General features: G+C 43.4%; 1 protein-coding gene across 1 annotated transcript in view; it reads left to right on the top strand.

Moving 5' to 3' along the window:
* BRINP1 (BMP/retinoic acid inducible neural specific 1) overlaps positions 1-22,380 on the top strand; it is an 80,619-nt gene that overhangs the window by 38,650 nt on the left and 19,589 nt on the right. The window contains exons 3-4 of the mRNA XM_082067519.1: positions 16,393-16,583; positions 21,738-21,907. Coding sequence (XP_081923645.1) covers positions 16,393-16,583; positions 21,738-21,907 — 361 coding nt within the window. The remainder of the gene's footprint in view (positions 1-16,392; positions 16,584-21,737; positions 21,908-22,380) is intronic.

Raw genomic sequence — 22,380 nt, 5'->3', positions numbered from 1 at the left:
CACATGTGAATAAGTTAGCAATGCCAGAACTGATGATTTGCTAATCATTTGATAATCTGGGGTGAACTTAATTGATCTTAAAGGGGAGAAAAGCCTTCAGATATTGAAACAACTTCTTCCAGTGTTTCTATGAGGTGTATGCACCACCTAGGTGCACTTTATTCCTGGAATATTTGCAGACATACAAAGACAGGGATGCTGGTGTGATAAGATGAAGGGGGATTGCCACTGTTACCATTAAATACCTAAAGGGGACCTACAAGAAACCTGGAGAGGGACATTTTACAAGGGCATGTAGCGATGGGACAAGGTGTAATTGCTTTAAACAGGAGGCTGAAACTAGATGATCTTTATGGTCCCTTCCAACCCAAACCATTCTATGATTCTAAGTGGTGGGCTTGCCTTCCACATACATGTTTATTGAGGTTGTCCACGTTCAGTTTAAGCATCAAACATGCTGAAGAGGTACAAGGCAGCAGAACATCCTGTGCTCGTACCTGGTCACAGAGCCCCACACGTGCCTCTGTGCAGACAAGAGCATTGATGTTTGAGGTGCACGCAGATATTGGGGTAACTGAAGCGTCGTACGTAGCAGATTAAAGGAAATTTGAGGATGCTGTCCTGTGAAATGGCTTTATAAAAGGGGACAAAAAAAAAGGCCTACCAGCTCTTTTAACATGGAAAGGAGGAACCAAGAGTGTGGAAGAGGCTGAATACTGTGATATAATAACATTACAGGATAATTGCAAACTGTATTTGGACTTCATTTTCTTCTGCAGAAGAGTCATAAAAATAAGTTTATTGTTTTCGCTCCTAGGGACTGAGATATTTGCATCATGTCTTTTAAAAAAGACACTGCTTTCTCTCCCCACTTGAACATATGAATTCCACTGGTGATTGTCTCCTGTACAATTGTGGGTGAGCATCCGAAGATAAAGATTTTATACAAACAGCTGCTCTCTGCTAGCGGAACAGAAGTAGCTCAGCTCTCTGTCAGTGTCTTACAAGCGTTTGTAGCACTGGGTGGGGGGAATTTTCACTTGTAGTGTTGGGGATTGTGCACTGGAAGGCGAGCAGATCTGGGGTAGTTCTACAAGGATGATGGAAGGCAAATGACAACATGGCAAAGTCTTTGCATTTTAGGTGTAATAAAATAGTCTCACTGAGGTAGAAAAATGTTTTCTCCAACATAAGGTTTTGTCAAAATGCTTTATTTTGTTAGTAGTATAGTGGTTTATGCTGATGAATTTGATTCAACGTATTTTTGAAGTCCTGTCCTCTCTGGTCACTATTGACGATGGGGAAAGAGAGAGATCTAAGAAATGAGCTATTTTGACAAAATTTTGTCTAGTGAAAACATTACAAGCTGTTCCAGATTCTTCCAACGTGGAACAAAGCCAGATTCCGCAGCCCTGAAAGTAGCTACAAAAAGGAATAATCTCCTAGACAGCTCCAGCCGCAACTGAAGTCAGAGCTCTCCCAAATGTGAGCGATTTAAGCTTTGTCTGGAGACACAAAACTGAAGCCCTTACCAATTACAGATGAGTTATCATCAGGTGCCACAGGGACAGTGCAAAGGGACTGAGTAGTAAAGGATTAGCCAGTGCACACAGAAATATTGAGCAACTCACTAGTACCTCCTATTGTGCTCATGCCAGTGGAAATCCTTCTTAGAGCGGCATATTTTATTCAATTTTTAAGAGCTCTCAATTTTTCATTTAGGAAAGGAAGTTGGAGCAGCGTCCAATCCGTAATCAATCAGTCCGCCTTTGCAGAGAAGCTCTGAGGAAGCGCTCTTGCTCTTTGGTCCTTTATCTTCTCTGTGAACTCACAGAAATTGTATTTCTGAATGGGATTAAGAGCGAGGGAGATGCAGAACTACAGCCAGGGCAATCCTCAACTAAATCTTATAGACTGTTGCCTTGTAGTAACTAGCTGTACCAAAATTATCACCAACCACATCACTTCTCTCTCCAATTGGAAGAAGCAGATGATGTTTCAGATAAACTTAGAAAGACTTAAAAAAGGTATTTAAGCACTTTGTGTGGGTACTTAACTGCCTAAGTGCCAAACTCCTGTAGAGTTTAGTGGGCATTGTAAAATCAGGAGGTTTTGGACAGGATCTGTCACAGTCTTAAATGAGGCTGTCCATAACGTAAGCCATGGATTTATTGCTCCTGGTAATAAATCACCAGAAATACACAATGATAAAAGGAGGAATAACAGACAGAGCTCGTTCAGAGATCTCAAAGCTCTTTGCAGCCATTATTTAGGGTTCCTTATGATAGCTGAGGAAAAGGCTGGGATTTGTTTGTTTGGTTTTTTCAAATGAATAAATTAATCGTTAGTAAAATATTATGCAGTTCATCAAATATATTATTCACTAGCTATTTGTCAAAATAACAGCTCCGTCATATATTATCAGAACTAAACATTTATAATGTGTGTATATCTAGTCATCGGATGATTTATTCGGGCTTTTGTGGAATGAGTTAGTTATTGACCAGTTTAAATCACTGCTCCCTTGGGAGGCAGAGACGTATTAGGTTGTGAGCTCCCAGTGAACTTGCACCATCTTTTTTGCTGCATTGTTGTTCAGCACCTGGCACCACAAGCAGAGTCCTGTGTCTGGGTTCCTTTTTGAAACCACCTCAGTAATAATAGTTATAATTCTGTTCATCTATAGCCAGGGCCAGGTCTGTCTCAGGCAGGAAAATTCAACCACTGAGTCAAGATCGAACTATGATGAGTTCTCCATGTTTTTGTTGGTTTATTGCCTGAACCCAACACCAAGTTCCTGGCCCATTCTTAGATATCTCAACTGTTCAGTGTCTCTCCACCTCCTGGTTGCAGGAAAAGAGGGTTTATAAATCCCAGCTCACTGCTCCGGGTGGTAGATCACACAATTTCAGTAACGCTGAGAAAGAACAGAGGAGCCCTTCACCAGGTCCCTCCCAGCTCCCTCTCCCATGGCAGCAATCTGGCCTCCTTCCAATAGTGCCTCAGCAGAGCGAAGCTACGTGACTGACACTCACTGTCCCCTTGTCATCCGTGACCAGCATCCCAGAAGGCTGCAGCTCCTTCCATGCCTTTATTGGTGTCAAACATCCCAGCCTCTCCCCTGGGTTTTATTAGAGAAGCTGATGCCAAATCACCCAGCTTCCTCCTACTCGATAAAAAATGTTTATAACCCAGTAAATTCTAACATATCAGCGGCTTGTTATGGAGGGAAAAGGTCACCGGGAGAGAAAGACACACACACAAAAAAAAGAGTGCCCTTCCATTGGAAATTCTGGCTGGGTATATACAAAAGAGTCAGCACCAGGAAAATATCTTTTGATATGATAAAGTCTCATAATAGAAAATGTTGCTGCAATACAGGCCTCGTTTCTTCAGATAAATATTTAATATAGATCACTAAAGATTAATCGAGTACAGAAAAGAGTCTCTCCTATGGTTGGTGTAACGAAAACATCTTCTCGTTAATTTATTATGGAGCCTGAAATGAGAAAAATCCTATAGAGAGACATGCAGGGTACGGTTTCCATAGAGAAGCAGCGCACCACACCAGAATTTATTTAGTGTGTGGGCAGAGGCCTTCCCAGAACCAGCTGCAGCGTGGCATTCGCATGATAAAAAATGCCAATGTAGGAAGAAGCTTCACAGACTCATCGCGTTTGGCTGGTCTGACTCCTGCAGATCGCAGGGTTTCCAGGAATGGTGAGACCGTAGGACCCATGGGCTCTCAAGAGCATTCTCCACCCTGGATGAAGACTATATGATGGCATGTGAAACATCCCAAGATGTTTCTCCAGGAAAGGACATTTGGTCCTTTTGCCGTAAGGTGATACCCTGAGCTCAACCCCCACACTGACCCCGAAGGCTGTTTCTTTTAGCCAGAAGTCCCTGTAAGCATCTCCCTGACAGCTGTTCCAAGGCACTGTGGCCATTTCACACTGTGCCCCTGACTGTATTGGGCAGCAAAGAGTCCAGGGCGCTGGATTAGATTTCCATCTCCCACGATGCTGGGACGTGTTTAATCAGCTCCATTGTGATGGGTGAATGACAGGACTCCTCTGCTTTCTATATCACCAACCACAGAAACCATCTTCTCAACCATTTTGCAGCATTAAATAGGACAGTTGCAGAGGATAAATCATAAATAGCAGCAGAGACAGTATGAGGGAGAAAATAAGAGAGTCACGGGCAAGGGAGGAGAGAAAAAAGATATAATTTCAGCCAAGACTGAAATGGAACAGTGTTGATGAGATGGAGAGATAGATGAAGGTTGTTCCAGATGGCCAGCCCCACTGATTTGAAGCCTCTTGCACCACCATTATCTACAACATGTGGATGAGGTGGGACCACTTGCTGTTAGATGAACAGTGGAAGTGGTGGGAGAATCCAGCAGATCTGTCTGTGCTCAGGGATGGGGGAAACAGAGGAGCCCCCTCCTGAAATGCATGTTTTAAAACCCAGAAACAACTCTGGAGAGCGGGAGGGTGTAACATTTTTCCACCTCTCCAACAAGCCTTGTCTAGTTGCTTCTCTAGAGGTGATTGTTTTCATACTTGACCTTTACCTGTGGACACCTTTCCTGGTTTGGGACTGTTTGTATGGAGCAGTTGATGAAACACTAATCCACGTGTTTAGCTCTACCCAGGAGAGAGGCCAAGGGGAGAAAGGTTGGATGTCACCAGTCAGACCCTGGTCATGCTGCCCTGTGCATTGCTGGGAGGCATTCAGGGGATGCAGCTGGGAGAAAGGTGGAAAAAGCATGGTTAGAAAAAGGTTTGTTTTATTTTTGTGCCATACACAATGCAGTGTGTCTCTTCTTGTGCTGCCATGCCTAGCTGATCTCACTGGCCACCAGTTTTTTGGCTCACATCGAGAGTAGTAGAAGGACAGAGAGGCTTTAGCATCTGGTATTGCAACCCAAGGAACACAGGATTAAAAGGATCCCCCAGGGTCACAGATTCTGCCAGGCACAGCGTTTTGCCATTTGAAGAATTACAGTACGGGTGGTCTCTTTGCAGACTGCATCTCCCAGGCCTTGGCTGCTCCCAGAACCCAAGTAACAACTGAAAACCTTAATAATAATTCTCTCTAGTTCTACCATGGGCTGTTGGACTTGGTACAGGTGTGACTGGATGGCAAGCTCTAGCCTCAGGCTATCCGGGGGAAAGACTAACAGATTTTTAATAGCAGCAGTGACTGTTGCAATCATCTAATATAAAACTAACCTGTGTTTAGAACATTTATTTGTGGCATGTGGCACAGATGTGGTCAGGAGAATCGCAACAGCTAAACTGCCCCCAGGATAACCTGGAGGCTAATCAAGGGGCTTCTATTTTCATCTCTGCCAACACGGTGACTGCACTGCAGCTTGGCCCCTGTCACCTTGGCAGGGCGTTCATCAGCCGAGCCCCTCTGACTCTGTCATGCTTTGTACTCCCGCCGCAGTGAGCCACAGATATAATCTATGGAACACAAACACGATTTTATAATAAGTTTTCTATGCAGCCAGGATAAAATGCCAAACAGAATCAGAAAACAATCAGTCAGTGAGACTCGGCGCTGCTGATGAGTGCGCAGCTCGTAACGGTTCAGTGCCCGGGAAGATTGAGGCTTTAAATACAGGCACCACCTGCCCTTCCAAACACCAGGATATGGGGGGCAGGAGGAGATGGGCAGGCAGGGGGATGAGGCACAGGGAAGTGGGAATACCCAGGACATCTCCTGCTGGGAGTTAAGTTAAAACAGGAGCAATATCAGAGCTGCAAAAAAGACACCTTGCTGCTGCTTCTCCTATTCAGAGATCAGCAAATTCGCCAGCAGCTGGGCTTTGTGAGTAACAGTGCGAGGAGCAGGGACAGGTCTGCTGCAGAGACGGTATTTGAGATAAACATGCACTTATTGTGGAGACCTCTGGGTGATGCTCTTGTACAGGACGGTATAATTGATTCCTCCCACCGGAGGCAGTTTTAGGATGCCTCTCTCCCCACCACTAGCCTTGCAACAGCCCTTCCCTGAACAAGTTGAAGTTTACATCAGGTTCTATGTCCTGCTGCAAGAATGTGGTCTGTAGGACCCTAAATCTGTACTGCTCAGCACTATGCAACAGCTGGTGGAGTGGGGAAAAAAAAAAAAAAAAAAAAAAAAAAAAAGAGAGAGAGAAAAAAAGGGCTGGGAAGCATGAAAAGAGGAAGGAATTCCACCAAAGAGCAGGAGAAAGAAGGAAAATGGGTGCCTTGGTGTGGAGGGGAGAGCTAAAAAGCATCCTGCTAGTCTGAGCAGCAGCTCAACTCCCCTGGCAGCTTGCCCTGGTCCAGGAGAGGGTCAAGCTGTACCCCATTGGGTAACTAGCCAGCCCATCACTGGCCAGCCCACAACAAGGAGCAGACTTTGACCTGCCCCCTTGCTTCCTGACACTTGCTCAGGCACTGGGACTTGTGTGTTTTCCAGTCTGTAGCAGGAAACGTTGGGACCAGCTCCCTGCCGGCCTGCACAGATTTTTTTTATTTGTTCCCTCCAGTATTTGTACAAGTTGGGGGATTCATAGTGGCTTTTTTCCTGTCTTCTTTAAGTACTCCAGGCTCAAGTCATATTACTGTATAACTCACAACTTCCATTTAAAAAAATAAGACTAGGCTGCCTTTTAGGATTGCAAAGAAAAGCCAGAAAATATGAGTCTTTAAATTTCAAAACCCAGAAGGCAAATAAAAAGCATGGCAAATATTGTTATTTTGTTCAGTAGATAAATATATACATATACATGTGCTTCAAAATTCTGGAGTCCAGTTCATTATTTCTGAGCAGAAGCTCGGCTGTGCAATAGCACATAAACCCTTATTCAGCCCTATGCATTGGTTTAGCTGGCATAGGAGGTGGTGCTTTTGCTTTGCCCAGTCCTTACTTCCTGAAACTGCCATGAGTTTTCTCTTCAGCTTTTCTGTGGCATCTGGTCCCCTCAAACTAAGTTTCCAATACCTTGCCTCAGACAGAGCCTGACTTTAACTCAGCACAATCCAAAAGGACTATAGTGAAAGAAGGCAGCACAGGCAAGAGGGAAAGAATCAATCTCATAGAAGCTGCCACTCAGACTCAGCAAAGGGTTCGTGAGCCACGATAGAAGCACATAGCAAATACTTGCCAAGGCAAAATGAAAATTTGAGATATAAGAGCTCTTACTAAAGAACAGAAAGAAAGAAAAAGAGGAAAATAAAACCCCACACCTCCCCATACAGCTGACTTCTATTTCCCCCTAAACAGATCATGAATGGTGAGGCTCTAAATCTTTGCAGCTGGGCTTATCCTGTCCTACATGAGAGAGCTTTGTATTCAGGGGGGGGCATGGAGGCATGGATTGTGTCCTTTGTATACAGGGCTCAGCTCCAGCCTCTGTCCCAAACTCAAAATTTTGAAGCTCAGAGACCCACTGGGCTTTGAGATTGTCTCTGTACGTGGGGCTGGACGATGTCTGTACTGAAGTTGAGGAGTTTTTGCTCTCAATGTCTCCAAGAGCTGAACCTCACATCTGGATCTTAACATGAGTGGATTTTGCTTTGTAGCTGAATTAAGTGATTTGTGTGGACAGGTGATTTTGTGGCTTTGTGCATGCTGCTGGGCAGTTTGCATGTACCAGTATTTCTCTGAAGTCCCTCCCTGCACCATGCTCAGTGAGCTAATGCAGCATTCTGGTGGGCCATTTTCCACTAAAACAGTCCCCTGTGTTATCTGGCTACCGTATATTTATAAAACTGCAGGATTTCAGGCAGGGACAACCTGAAGGGGTACAGCCTGGTGTTGCTGGAGGCATTAAGATGTCTTCAACCTTTCTTGCAAACCATCTGGCACGTTCTTCTTTGCTGATTTGAACACAAGAGAGTCTGCGATCAACATGGTTTGTGTTTCATTAGATTGATTTGACAGCCTTTGGGGTCCTATAACTTTGTAGAAGATGATGACACCACCATCTACTTTAGCACTTGCTGGTGAAATCCTTTGGCCAGCCTCTAGATCTGGGTTAATTTTGTTCATGGTTGTGTTGGATATTTTCCTTGGAAAAGTTGTTCATATCTTGCTGCCTTCATTTCTCTGTCTATAGTGACATATTTCTTTACAAATGCTTTGAGATCTATGTACCAAAGTCACAAATAACAGCTAAAGGAAATGTAGCTCATGATTGGGAAATTGCAAAGCATGTACCTGAATAACCAAGTACTTCACAAACAGCTCCCAGAAAACAAAAACTTTTGCATTCATTAGTCCCTGTTCCCTGGATAGGGCAGGACAAAAATAAAGCTTTTCCTTTATGAAATGTTGCAGAAAAAGCATAGTTGTCTTTTTATTGCAGGCCACCTTGCAGCATGCAAAATGATGGTCTGTCTTCAAGAGTTTGTGAATTTTTATTTTATTGTAGTCTCTTTATTTCCTCCATCAAAACATGTCTGAGTTTGAAAGTGGCATGACTAGGACTGAAAATTAAATACATGAAAACTGATTTTTTTTATGAAATGAGGTTTTGGAGCAACCAGGGAATGTTCAAGGCTTTCTCAGTTTGCTAAAGAGAGATGTAGTCTGAGGAAATGGGTCACCTTTTTCCTAGAGAAAATTTCTTCAATTTTACTGTAAATCTGCAATGTCACGGGCTTTTGGGGACAGGTTGGTTGTGGATTTTTTGGTTTTTTAATCTTGAACAAAACACTAATGTCTCTGATTGTGGATGGTTTGAATTTTACTGCAGCTATGCTCTGGCAGCCTATTTTTTGTTTTAGCCCCTCACCTCTTACCTTGTGCCCTTTGCTAGTGATTTCAGGCCCAGTTACCACCTGAATCCTGTAGTGAGAAGGGACAGTCTCTGCGTGTGGCCACTGTGTGTATCTCTGCTTGCTGGGTGTCACTGTTAAAAGAACAACCCTTGTCAAGTGGCCTGAGGGCAACAGAACAGCTTAGAAACCAAAGGGCTGTTGAGCCCCAGCTCTTGTACCTCTGCCATGGACTTGTGAACACTTTCTTCAAGACCTCTTGCAATGGCGTGGGTGATGAAGGGTGCTAGTCCTCATCAAATCTCCTGGGTTATTCTGAGGCTGGTGGTCATGTGTTGGATCTAGGTATGTCTTTAGGACCAAGTAGTGATTGTTGCATCTCTGCAAGTCAGGATTTCTCTACATATTCTCTATACGCAGCCTGGAGCATGCCCTTCCGTCTAAAGGTTATTCCCTGGCAAGGAAGGGCATGGACTCTCTTCACTAAACCTAAACAAAAGCCCCTCAACTGGCCTGCAGCAAAAGTTCTCTGATGGAAACAGGTGGCTTTGCCAACTGGCTGTCTTTAGGCATCCAAGCCGCCCACCAGCACCATCAGTGGTGTCTCCATCAGCTGAGAATTACTCAGGGACAAGGGGACAGCTGTCCCATCACCGCCTGCTCTTGCTGAGCCCACAAGCTGCTACCTGTGCCCAGGTGGCTGTGACAGGACTGTCCTGAGGGTGCTGCTGGATATAGAAGGCAGGAGAGGCTTTGTATTTAAACACCTCCTCCTGACAAGGTGAATTTGAGCCCTTGCCAAGTGAGTAGCACAACTGACCAGAGGGGGATGATCGGTCCATTTTCTGACAACAGTTCAAGTTTTGCAACATGGTTGCATGCTGCGTTGGAGAAGATTTTGTGTTCTTTGAGGAAAAAAAGACAAGGCTAAATTTCCGATACTTACTTTCCCGGTATTGGCAAATGCTGTGCTTAAGTTGCCAGTAGTGCAGCAGCCAGGTACCCAGCCTGTAGCATGAGAAATTTAGGTTCAAGTCCACATTTTTCATGTATTTTTTCATATGAGTTAGCTGTGAATCATTATAAGTAAAGAGCAAAGCTTGGAGCTAAGGTGATCATCTTGCTACAGCTAAAATAAGGGGGGAAAAAGCCTATTGTCCACACACCTGTATCTTCAAGAAATGAAGCAAGGATTGGGTGTCTCTATTGTCCATTCCAGTGTTTGGAACACAGGACCCCACAGCTTGTTAGAACATCTTCCTCAGTAGCTTAATAAACCATGTCTGGTTTAGGTAAACTGTTAGGAAATGTTCTGCTCAGTTGCTGTTTTATTTCTATTGTTGATAATGTTTAAGCTGCAGTGTTAACAACGCTGGGAGCTCTTGTAGAGATGTCACTCTGGCTTCTAGCACGGAGTATCAAGCACTGTGTAAATGGTAGTGGCTTAGAAGCGCCGTCAGCCCAATGCTCAAAACAGCTGAAATGGTGTTAACAGTAATGTGAACTATTTACAAGCAAGTGTCCGGGGTGGATGAGGCTTAAGCAGGCTGGTGTTGAAATGGGTATGTTTAGTGCCCAAGGTGGGTGCTGTTTGCATTAAATCTGCACAAAGGACATTATGGGGAAAGTTGAGGGGAATAAATGTCCCACAAACAGTTTGTGCTGTAACCTGATGCGTGTGATGAAAGGGAATTATAGAAGTTGGCTCAGGTGAAATGTGGGAACAGATGAATAGATGAAGTTAGCTGGTGAGTTGACTCTTTGCAGAAGTTTAGAAGTTATTACCTGTTAGTTGTATGTAACTCAGAGGTGATCCTGTTCACGTTGAAGGGGTAATAACCTACTCAGCTGTGTCTGCTTGTGGTTATATTATTGTAATGGTAGCTATGTTTATATTTGAAGTCTGAGCTAGGAATCATAGCCACGTCCTGTCTATGGTCAAATTTAATAATAAGTAAACTTAATAATGAACAAATTTAATGACCTGTCTTTTAACTTGTACTTACCTTGCTGAATCACTCTCCTTTGACTTTCTAGTAATAAATTTATCCTAGCTTCATCTTTTTTTAAACAAATCAGTCCTTTCAGTACCCCACAATTACTTGTTGCCTGTAAAGCAACCCACATGTAGTCCCATCCTAACAGAGAACACAAGACTCGGAGTCATGTCTGTCTGATTGGGTTTTAATTTGGTGCTGGAACAATGTGTTTACCAAGATACTTTCAAGGTCACATGAAATCCTGCTAACTAAAGTAATGTTCTTTCTTTTTGCTTCTTGCAAACTTCCTGTCATTCTGGACCTATTATTTATCTAAATCTCCCCTACAAAAAAAAAAAAAAAAAAAAAAGGCAAGCCATAAACTTCCAAGTTTTTAACCCTGTAACAACTTAATACTTCTAAGAAAAAATATCAGAGAATTGAAAACAAAACTCTGTTTATAACAGGAAAATCCAACAAGCTGAAACAGTTGCACAAAAAGGGGGGATTAGCTGCGGTTTCAGACACCTCAGCCAATACCAAGTACATGGCCAAGTGTAGACCAAGGAAAAAGCAAGAGAAGCTTCTTCCACTGTCCTGTGGAGACAGGTGAAGGAGTAAGTAGTCCAAGACTGCTGTTTTAATTCTGTCATATGATTCTGGTGAATGATCCAGACAGTGATGGTCTTCTCCTTGGGTTCAGTCCTATCCAGGTAAATGCCCCTTTAGGAATGCTGCAGACAGCACAGCATTTATCAATAGATCAATAGTCAATTTATTTGTCATATTCACCTGCCAGCTGTCATATGTCAGCCTGTCTGCTTGCCTAGTTGTTATGTAAAATGCTGTCAGGCTTTCAGCTTAAGTGATTTCTTTTTCATATTCCTCTGGTATTAGATTTTTGTGGGGTTTTTTTTAAGTGGCAGAGCTCTGTTTAATTTGAAACTAGTTTGAATGTATGGACTGGAGTTTTCTTAAATAGATTAGGGGAGCTGAGTGCCAAACCCTCACAGCAAACTAACTCTTATAGGTCTCTTGAAAAGCTCAGCTTTGAAGAGTGACTTCTTCATGCTGGCCTAGACAAAGACACCAAGCTGCAGAGGAAACGGCTGAAGGAACAGTGCAATGCGCAGCCTGGGGCTGTCTGGCATTTTGAGGGCACAGACTAGAAATAAAACATCACTGACCCCACCATAATCACAGATACCCTCTGCAGACTCCCATTAAGCTAGATCTGGCAGTAAAAGATAAGCATTATAGTGCTGTTGTCCTGCTCGGATCCTGTCCCCATGGCATTGTTTGCAGAGTCAAGGGCTCACAGAAACCTGGAAGAGATACCGCCCTGAGGATTTAAGATAACTATTACTGTGGGCAGCCCATGATAGGGACAATTAGGCTGAGACAAAACACAAGACAAAACAAAACAGAACCCCCAAACCAACTGCTGTGGCATAGGAGCATCTGAGACGATTCTGGAGGGCTTTGGGCTAAGTTCCTGATGCTAACACAAAATTTGTTTATACCTGGGCAGGGACTAAAATCTGTCTGTTTTGGATCACACTCACTCCAGCAGCTAATAACACTTACTTGCAACATACATAGGGGTGTTCAAAAAATGTCTGTCTTGATGATTGTGGCACTGGTCCTGTTTGCTGGGTGTGCACCGTGAGTGGGATGGACCAACTGCCTTGCAGCTGATAGATCCAGCAACAGGAGCTGTTGGAGTGTTCTAGTTAGCATGACAGTTATCAGCTTTGTTCGGTGTCTTCCTGCACTGCTTTTTTTTCCTTTTCAAACAGAGTCCATCTTGATCATTGCTTAATGCATTTAATTTCTTTTTGGTTTCAAGCACCAGCCCCTGAGGTCTGTACTGAACTTGTTTCTTCGCTTAACGTCCTTTGCTTGTCTTGACCATTTGAATATGGGGGATTTAATTTGTTCCGATGGCGTCTCTCTTTCAGACTCCTCTGCTAGGCTAGAGATGCTCATCCTCTTGGATTCTCCCATCCTCTCTGCTGGTGCAGTGGGGGGGTCTGGGTGTGATGTACCCACTCCAGACTTCTGATTTTTTTCATCCCTTTTCAATGCTTTTCCCCCTTTTTTCTGTTTCCCTGGATGGGTCATAGTGCTAATGAGCACTGAGACATCCCTAGTGACTCCCTCTGTCTAACGTGTGTGGCCTTGATGGTGAGCTCATTAATGCAAACTCTGAAGGGGCAAATATTTTCTCAGATATAACCACATACAAATAAAATGCATCCCCTTACTGCGACAGGGTGGAAGGCCTGAAATACGCATCTGCCTCCCTGAGGCGGTACTTCATCATTCTATTTTCTCTCGCCTCCCTCCCCCTTTAGGCATTAGCACTTCCTACCCCTTCCAGCCATCAGACGAGGAGGCTCTTCAGTGCTTTCAGCAGACATTAGAGAGCAGATTCCCTCCTCTGACCTGGCAGGCATTTTCCTGGGTACGCTCCACATTAGGGCTGTCTGCGCTGGCGAGACATTAAAGCACAAACAAGTGCCTCTCCAGCACTACTCAGACGTTAGGTCATAGTTTCTCCTTATCCCGTCTCTGCATCAGGGATCCAGGCTCTTCTCCCTCCTTGCTAAGAGGTTTATCATTCTTTGCGAAGCCCTTAAAAGCTTCCCCACTGGCAGAAGTTCAGGTCCTTGCTCAGGATTTCCCAAGGGTCAGAAGACTCTACTAATCCTGACTGTATCATGGGGTGCTACCATAACCCTGGCCAAGTCTTCGCACCTGGAAAATGAGCAACAGCACAATATTTCTTTTATAAAGTGACTTGAGATCTGGAGAGGCCACACCTGTGCTTCCGGGCAGTGGCATTGAGACTGTGGTGTCACTGACGCTTCTGAGAAGCAATGGTCAGTGAAATGGCATTCAAGAATTATTTCTGGAAGAAAAGATCTCAGTTCCCTTTTGCACACATTGTCCATGAATGCAAGGCCTTTGTAGATCCTCCAAAGACTCACAGATTCAAGGATTCAGTGGTGAGTTTGCTTATCTAGCCTGGTGCCATGGATTCACTGTTGATCAATAACATCTTCTGCAGAAAATGCCATTAAGTCTAGTACTGAAAGCTAATAGGAAACATGTCCTTGGAGGTGTTTCTTCATTAATTTCAGGAGTTACAGGCTGGATAATTCCCTAAGGCTGGAGCTATACTGTTCACTGCAAATATATATGTATATATATTTACTATTTTTTTAATCACCTCAATAACTCTAGGTGATTTCACTAGGCATGTCCATTAGTGTTGAGTCTATTTTCCAAAACTGTACCATAATCTTGGCCTCAGGTGCATATTATAGCACAGAGTTCTATAGGTTGCATGGAAGATTGCTAGTATTTAAAGAGTTAGTTTCAATGTAAAATATTCTGGAACTGGGGAAGCCAAGTTTAAAATGTATTTGTGGTCATTAATCAGGAAGCTTAACAATACCATATCATTTAATGACCAATCCCAACCAATCAACAACATGCAAAGAAAGAATGCAGCCAAATATTATGCAAAACCTTAAAAAAAGCTTGAGAAATGTCACTGAGTAAATTCAAATAATGCATAAATTAGAGGGAATTGCAACTGGTTCATGGATATTCTATGAGCAGAAGATAAACATCTAAGCTAGTTGCATAAATTATTCATCATAACGTATTTGCTCAGCTTTTCTCATCAGCTACGAAAGCCACACAGGCAAGCGTTTGGAGAGTATAATAGAAGTGGGCTTTCTCCTCAATGATACGCCCTAGGAGCAGGAAGCCCTGGGGAGGGATGGTTTAGGCAAGAACTGTGTGGAAATCCACATCCACTATAATGTTTTAGATGTGGGTTCTGCCAAGGGTTTGTGTACTGCAGGAGTGATGACACAGTGGATATAAATGATGCTTTGTCTCCATTTCACATAGCACCTCCACAGATACTAAGTACTGGACTTTTACGTTATTCTGGGATAGCAGAGCAAAAAACCTGTTCTAGTCCATATGGGGAATAGATGGACATTCATATTGGACTCACCTGTAGACTTTGGAGCCAACGGTCTGTTTTCTCCACTCCTGGTATTAAGATGGGGGGTTTTGGGGGTTGGGTTTGTTTGATTTTGGCCTTTTGACGTGTTTTTCTAGCAAAGACCAATGTTTCTGTGGATTTTAAGGTTTGACACTAATGACTCTTAGGATATGGTGTTCTGATTTGGCATTTTTACTTGGCTTGTGAAAGCCTAGGAGTGGTAAATGGGGCATTAGCTCAGGTGTAAGGAGGTATTTTGAAGTACAAAACTGGCACTTCGCTGTTTTAATGAATGCAACTGCTGTTAGGCAGCCTGGGGTGTCGTGATGGGCTGCAATCAAAATAAATGCAAGCATAATTGCATTAAGTAAAATAACCTAACACACTTAAAGTGGACTGGGAGTAGAATCAACCTTGGGGAAAAACAAAATCTGGTTTGTGATCCTGGCTTTGCAACTGACTTGCAGCATCTCGTAAATCTGTCTGCATGTCAGGTTCTCTACCAGCAAAGTGGGATCGCCGGTGCTGGTTGACACACATTGATAGAAAGTGCCGCATCAGTGCCAGGTATTGTCACTCCTATTATTTAAATGAAATTTTTGTCTTAAACACAAGTTACAGGAATAAGCGAATGGAAAGTGACAGAGAAGATTGTGACTTGATTATCTGAGAGATACCTTAAGATAGTGCAGGTGCATTGTAGGAGAGCAGTTATAAATAATATCCTTTCCTTTTAAGAAGGCCTTGCTCAATATTTTTCAAAGGACATTAATAGGTTTCTCATCTTTTGGGTGCTCAGCTAGTGATGTATTATAGAGGCCTGATTTTTAGATGGCAGGTGTGCAAGGTTTTTCTCAAGGCATTTCCCTTTGTGTCATTTCAAAATGGATATCTGCAATAAAGAGCTGCTTTTGAAAACATTAACTTTATTTTTTTTTCAGTTGCTATCAGTTTAAAAGAAGGGATTTGAGAATCACTTCATAGGTTTTAAAAAATAAAGAAAAAAAAAAAACCAAGCCTCCATTTTCATCATGGCCTCTGAATCAATCCTTTTAGATGGTTTATCAAGCATATTGTTTTTCAAAGTGATCTTTTTCAAAGGGTCTTTTGCTCCTGATGCTGAAAGATTAATATGTTTGGAGAAAGTGTGTTTCCTTCAGCCTCGCTTTGCAAGAGCGGACAGGTGGATATAGCAATGATCGACTGGTCTAGCTCTACAGTTTGTCTAACCGACCGGCTCTTTTGCTGACAGAAACCAGAATTTGCTGCTTTATGGAGAGGTGTAAGAACCCGAAGTGTGTGTGAGGGTGAAAGGACCAGCCTGATTTCTTCATAGGGAAATGCAGCTTCTGCTAGACACCTCTGGAGCCTCCCAAGCTGCCTCATCAGCTTAGACCCTGATCCTTAACATGTGTCATTATTGTACAGTAATGTCTCACTTTTCCTTTTCTCCTCCTCCTTCCCTTCTGTCCAGCCTTGTGGCTTCATGTGTGTATCCACGTGGGGATGTCCAACAGGATTGTCCCCTTCACCATACTCCTTCCCTGCCCTCGGTGGCTCTCCCTGCCTCTCCGGACTCGAAGCCTCACCCCTGTTGTGTTCCTGTGCTGTCTCACAGGGAGTTTGCCCGTTGGAAGGTGAGGAACACAGCCATCGAGCGGAGGGACCTGCTCCACAATCCACTGCCCCTGATGCCTGAGTTTCAGAGGAGCATCCGCCTCCTGGGCAGGAGACCCACCACACAACAGTTCATCGATACCATCATCAAAAAATACGGCACCCACATCCTCATCTCTGCCACCCTGGGAGGTAGGTGGCAACCTGGGGTGGTTTTTGACGTGGGTGGTGGGGTGGTGAAGGCACTGGAGAGCACCTGCAAACCCTGGCCGTGTTGCATGGAGGCTGGTTGGTAGCACAGAGCCAGGCTTCAGCTCCCTCAGCCGAAACTTGTCTCCTCATCAGATGGTGTGAAAACCCCCGGAGTACAAATAGCCTTTGCAAATGAATTCACAGCGCAAAGTGTGCGAGTTCGGCATCTGTGATACGTGAGCACCTGTGCTCCTCCGACAACCATGTGGGTACTGGTGTGTGTCAAGATAAACATGCTCCATTTGGTTGGGGAGCCTGTCTGTCATTCCTGTGCCCCTGTCCTTGATTTGACACTAGAGTGTGTTGATCCCTCTTTTTATTTTTTCAGAATGAAACCAAATGCAGAGGGGAAAAAAAACCCCTTCCTTTCTTGCTAGAACTAGAGGAATTCTAAAGAGCTGCAGGAAAAGGGAGTTCAAGGAGCTGGGTAGCAGGGGAAGCGATGGACAGAAAGGCCTGTGCTGAATGCAAAGTGAAAGCAGTAACATGGAGTAGACTTCTGAAAAAACAGTAGTTAAGTAAAATTCAAAGTGTATCTGCAAGGACTGCAGAGAGGTTCGTGTGTGCAAGCAGAATATGTTGGTGATGCCATAAGACAGAGGACTGTAGGGCTGTTAATCCATGTGCATGCATTGCTATTGGTGGTGCATAATTTCAAATTCTGAGCATTGAAAATGGGGCATGGGGGGATGGAAATCAGCAGCTCTTCTGTTATTTGCTGCTGTTTTGTTTTGGTTTTTTTTGCCACCCTCTCTTGTACCATTTTTACTTTTCTTTAACCCTTTGGAGCATGCATTTAAATGCCTTTATTTTGAGAAAGATTATCTGTAAGAAGGATTGTGTGGTGGCAAAGGGTTTTAATTTTAGTGGAGTTTGTTGTCATTGCTCCTTCTAATGTACCTGACCTCCAGTGCTGACACGTTGTGAAGTTTGTAGTGAACTTTGAGGAATTTCTGGCCATCTGTCTGTTCTCAAAGCATTCTGCAGGATGAGATGTAGATGAGATTAGATGTGTGCATATGATTCACGCACAAATTAGGTGGTAGGTAAATTGGCATGGTTCCATTGAAGTCACATGGCCTCTTGTGTGGCAAAAGTCCTTCAAAGAACCTCAGGCTGCTATTCCAGTCCAGGCATTCAAACTGTCTGCTCCATCAGCAAGAAATGTGAGAGAAAGCAGGTAGGAGTGACTGTCTGCATCAGTCCTTAATGAAGTCTGCACAAAGAAACTCATTTTTTACTGAGGAAATCACTTTTCAGGACCATATTTTACAGAGTCCAAACCAGCTAATTAAAAGTCCACTAAGGTGTTAAGAGTTGGTTTTGTGGATTTACTTTTCATTCCATTGATATGACTTTTTCTTCTTGCCACTCACATCTGTGGAAATTGAAAATGAGAAGGACCTTTGGTAAAATATATTTTTAGTTTTGCCTGGGTGAGGTTGTGAATTATTCACAGTGGCTTGTTTCTTCTCTTGATTTTACAATGCAACAATTTTAAATATGCAGAGGTTTGTAACGAAAACCGGTGTTGGAGAAGAGTACTAAATGCTCCATCAGCCTGGAGCATGGTGAGCAATGGTGGGGGGAGAAAAGAAGGATTTATCTTGGCAATGGCAGTCCCAGAAAAAATGTAGATGTAGCTGGGCATGCATTACGCAAAGAGGACAGACTCTAATCACAGTCTGTGGGCTAAACAAGACCACTGGGATATAAAAGCAGACATGTCCTGGTATCCTTGCTCTCCCAGGGCCTCAGATCTCAGAAAAGTTACAAGAATTCTGCTTTGGATTTACAGTGGTTTGTAAACTTAGCCTGATGTCTTATTAGGTTGCAAACAAGTGACAAGCACACAGGAAATTGTTTGGCTTTTAAATGCCAGCTGTTGCCCAGACCCCAGGGGCCGGGTGATGGCTCAGGCCAGCCCACCTGAATGCAGCAGCTATTTTCACACCTGGTCACATGGGGAACAGCTCTGGTGCCTTTCAACCTACAGAGCAGTCGGGTCCCCCAGGAGCCTAATAAAAACCAGCTCTGCTCCAGTTTAGTTCTGACAAAGGGATTGGCGAAGGGTCATTTTGAGGGCATCCATGCTCCAGGATGGAGCACACAGAGCTGAGAGCCAATTTGCAGGGAAAGCCCTGAAGGAAAGACAACTTTGGATATAGCATCTGCTTAATAAATGAGAAATTAAGACTTAATAATGCAGCAAAAGTCTATTAACCTCTCTTGATCTAAGGGTTGCTTTCTTGTGCACACTCTCTATGGGGATGCTGTGCTTTTCCAGGTCTGCACACATGTGCACAGAACAGGTTTTCAGCTACATGATTTCTGCTCAGCACCCTTCAGTCCTTGGGATAGTATTTGTCCCTCAGGACACTCAAATATCCTCAATATAATAAAGTATCTTGGGCTTTACTTTCCTGTTTTCTTCATCCTCCTCCCAGTGGAGGGATCCAAACATCTCAGGGAGGAAAAATGACAGTTTTTGTGGGGAAATCACTGACCTCCATTGCACTAGAGCACAAGTTTCTTCTGTCTGATGCCAAGGAGCAGTCTCAGCTGCTCTTTGCGTGCTTCATGTTGTCTGAGGACTCAAAGCTAAAGGTGGAGCTCCTGGTGAAAGAAACCAGCTTTGTTGCTCTCTGTCCAAGTGATCTCCAATCTCAGCGTTCCTCTGCTAAAACAAACTGGTCTGGACTGAAAAGGTTCTGATTTTTGCACCTTGCCTGTTAAAAGAAGACATGATATTTTTCTACAAAAAGCTGGGTTTTTTTCCAGTTACTGGTGGAACTGAAGAGTTGATACCTGGATCCCACAGGTTCCTCTAAGAACCGCAGCTAAGGGGAGAATTATCTCAAGTCTTCCCTCTCCTTTCACAACCTTGTGAAATGGAGTCAAAACATCATTTATATTCGCTGTGTCTCCATGCTGGTAAATATTTCTGTTATGTGAGAGATACAAAACTTTTGGCTCAAAACAAACACTTGCCAATTTACCCCAAGCCTCTTGGCTAATGCCATGCGGGTGAATGAGTTGCCTTGCAAAAATTCCCAAAGTCTGACCTTCCTTCAGCTGTAAAACTGTAAAACCCACCTTGAAGATGACACCTGAAAACGCAGTGACAGCGGCCAGGTGTCTGGTGTGCAGTGATTGCTTTTCTCGCACTAATCACAGTCATCTTATTGCCTTGTGCTTTGGCTGTTTGTTGCGTACACCTGTTGTGTCTCATCAGATACGTGGGTTTTAAGTCCTTGGGGACAGGAACCGTCTTTCTGCTGCTTGTGTGGATGGAGCTTGACGTGACAGAGCCTTGATCCCTGCTAAGGTCTCAACGCAGAATAATGTTAACGGTGATAAAGGAAATCAAAGCTGGTCATTTTCTGGGGAAGGTGTTTTTGTGAGAAGTGACAATGATGATATTGTTACTACAGTAACTTTGATCATTGTCAAAAGATAGCATGTAATTTTTAACAAAATATTAAAGTGACTAAGTTTTACATGCCAAACTTCTCCACTTAGCTCCAGTGAAGCCAATTAGAAGATTCCAACTGATCAATTCCTTTGATGAAAACCATCTTCTTTCTACCAGAAACTTCCATCTTTCATATAAAAGCTGAAGGCTCAACATTCAACATATCACTTGAAAAACTGAAATCCAATAAAACTATTTTGATTTTCAGCCAGAATATTTTTGGTTTGTTTTTAGGCATTTGGCTTCTGGATAAAAGCTGGAAAACTTCCAGGAAAGCAAAAGGGAGGGCTTTGTTTGTTTGTTTGGTTTGGGTTGTTGTGGTTTTATTTGGTTTTGTTTGTTTGTTGCATGTGTGCAGTAAAATAAATTATTTTGAGAAATTGAATGATTTCAGCTAATACGAATTTTTAAGAAATGAGCTTGATCTCTTTTTAAAAAAAAGCTGGGGGGGGAGGGCAAAAATGCTGAAAAGGGAAATATTTCTTGGCCTAAAAACTGGTGCATTTTTGTTCTTTGACCATGCTATCGTTGCCGGAGGCAATGTATTCATCAGAGATGCATCCATCCAATCAGAACAAGTACTATTTTTCTCATTAAAAGAGCTATGTAGAAATGACACATTCTTACCCTGGGTATATATTTTCTTCATTTTTTAAAATCAGAACTTCAGATGTTAAGAATGCAGGGTGATATTCCACCTTTTTACTCCTTCTATAATGCCAGCTTTATGTTAAGAATGAACAGGATTTTAATCTGGCTCGTGCAGCACAAATTGAACTTTTAGGTAAATATTACTTCTCAGCTTCGTGTCCTTTTCATATATCTTTTGTTAGATTCAGGTTTCTGCTAATGTTTAGGATGTTTGGTGATATCAGGTCTTAACTACTTCACTCCCAGATTTGCTGTGATTACTGGCTTGAAATCACCTGTTATCCCTTATCTTACATAGTATTTTTCACTTTCCACTTAAGTTCACTAAATGAGACTCTAGGAGAGGGGAATAAAAAAAAGGAGCAAGGGTGGTTGGTTTAACTTAATGTTCCCAATTTCTCTTTCCTCTGATTGCTGTTCTTCACTCAGCCCCCTGCCCTTTCCCTTTTATGTGGTCATTACAAGCTAAGGAGGTACAACTAGCATTTGTTTGTCCTCTGTGCTCACCCACGTACTTATGTCCTATTTGCAGCTTAAATCATCGTTTGCTCCTTCTAGAAATCAGGTCAGAGAGAACCGCATAAAAGCAGCACCTCCTTTGGTCAGGTGTGGGTCATTCCCGTGGCACTGCCCACGGAGAAAAGCGTTCCTCAAGGGGGACACTGGTCTGAACACTTTCCAAGAGTTGTGGTAAAGATGCGCTGGATAATAAGTGTCCAAAACGTTATCTACTCACTTCACTGGAGCTGATCTACAAGTGTGGTGGACCTGGCCTTTCTGGCTGCATAGAGAAAGAGGCTCATATATACAAAACTGAGGTTCTGGTGAGGAAGGTGGATTCATTTCAGAGTACTTTAGATATTGGACTTTTCTTTCTTCAGGTGCAACATGTGATATCGTGTTCCTGAGAAGATGACCCGACGTGGCATCCTTTTGGGCCTTACTGAAATCTTTTCTTTCTGCTGCAGGAGAGGAGGCCCTGACCATGTACATGGACAAAAGCCGCCTTGACAGAAAGTCGGGAAATGCTACCCAGAGCGTTGAAGCGTTGCACCAGCTTGCTTCCTCCTACTTTGTAGACCGTGATGGCACCATGAGGAGACTCCATGAGATCCAGATCTCTACCGGAGCAATTAAGGTACTGTGTCTTGCCTTGGGAAGACAAAGAAGATTGTATGTCCATACAAATACTGTAGGGATTTTGGGTAGGGATGATTTCCTGGGGTAGGTTGTTCTCTTATGGACCTTACTGAAGAATTTATTTCCCTAGGGCCAGTAATATCTGGAAAGAAGTGGGCATTCAGTGTGATGGTTGTGTAGGAGAGGAGACTTCCACAATATGTGGCAGTGACCTCTGGAAGGGAGAGATGGAACAGATAATCCAGATCAGAGATGGAGGCTGGAAGGGAAAAGCAGGTCTGTGAAATGGGAAACCCTGTGCAACCCAAAAGTATTTTCCTCTTGCAGGTGTAAGGCTGCTAAACATCCCACAGATGAATTTACTACAAGAAAAGGTGAAAAACTCAGTGTGGCATTATTGAGGCATCTGGAATGAAATGGACTGAGAGACAGCTTGAGGGTTGCAGCAGGAAGGAAGGGGAGCTGCTCAGA

This window comes from Streptopelia decaocto (assembly GCF_964273445.1).
Source record: "Streptopelia decaocto genome assembly, chromosome: 17".
NCBI classification, from domain to species: domain Eukaryota; kingdom Metazoa; phylum Chordata; class Aves; order Columbiformes; family Columbidae; genus Streptopelia; species Streptopelia decaocto.
Note: the sequence above shows the minus strand (reverse complement) of the source record. Positions and strands in the feature narration are given on the sequence as shown.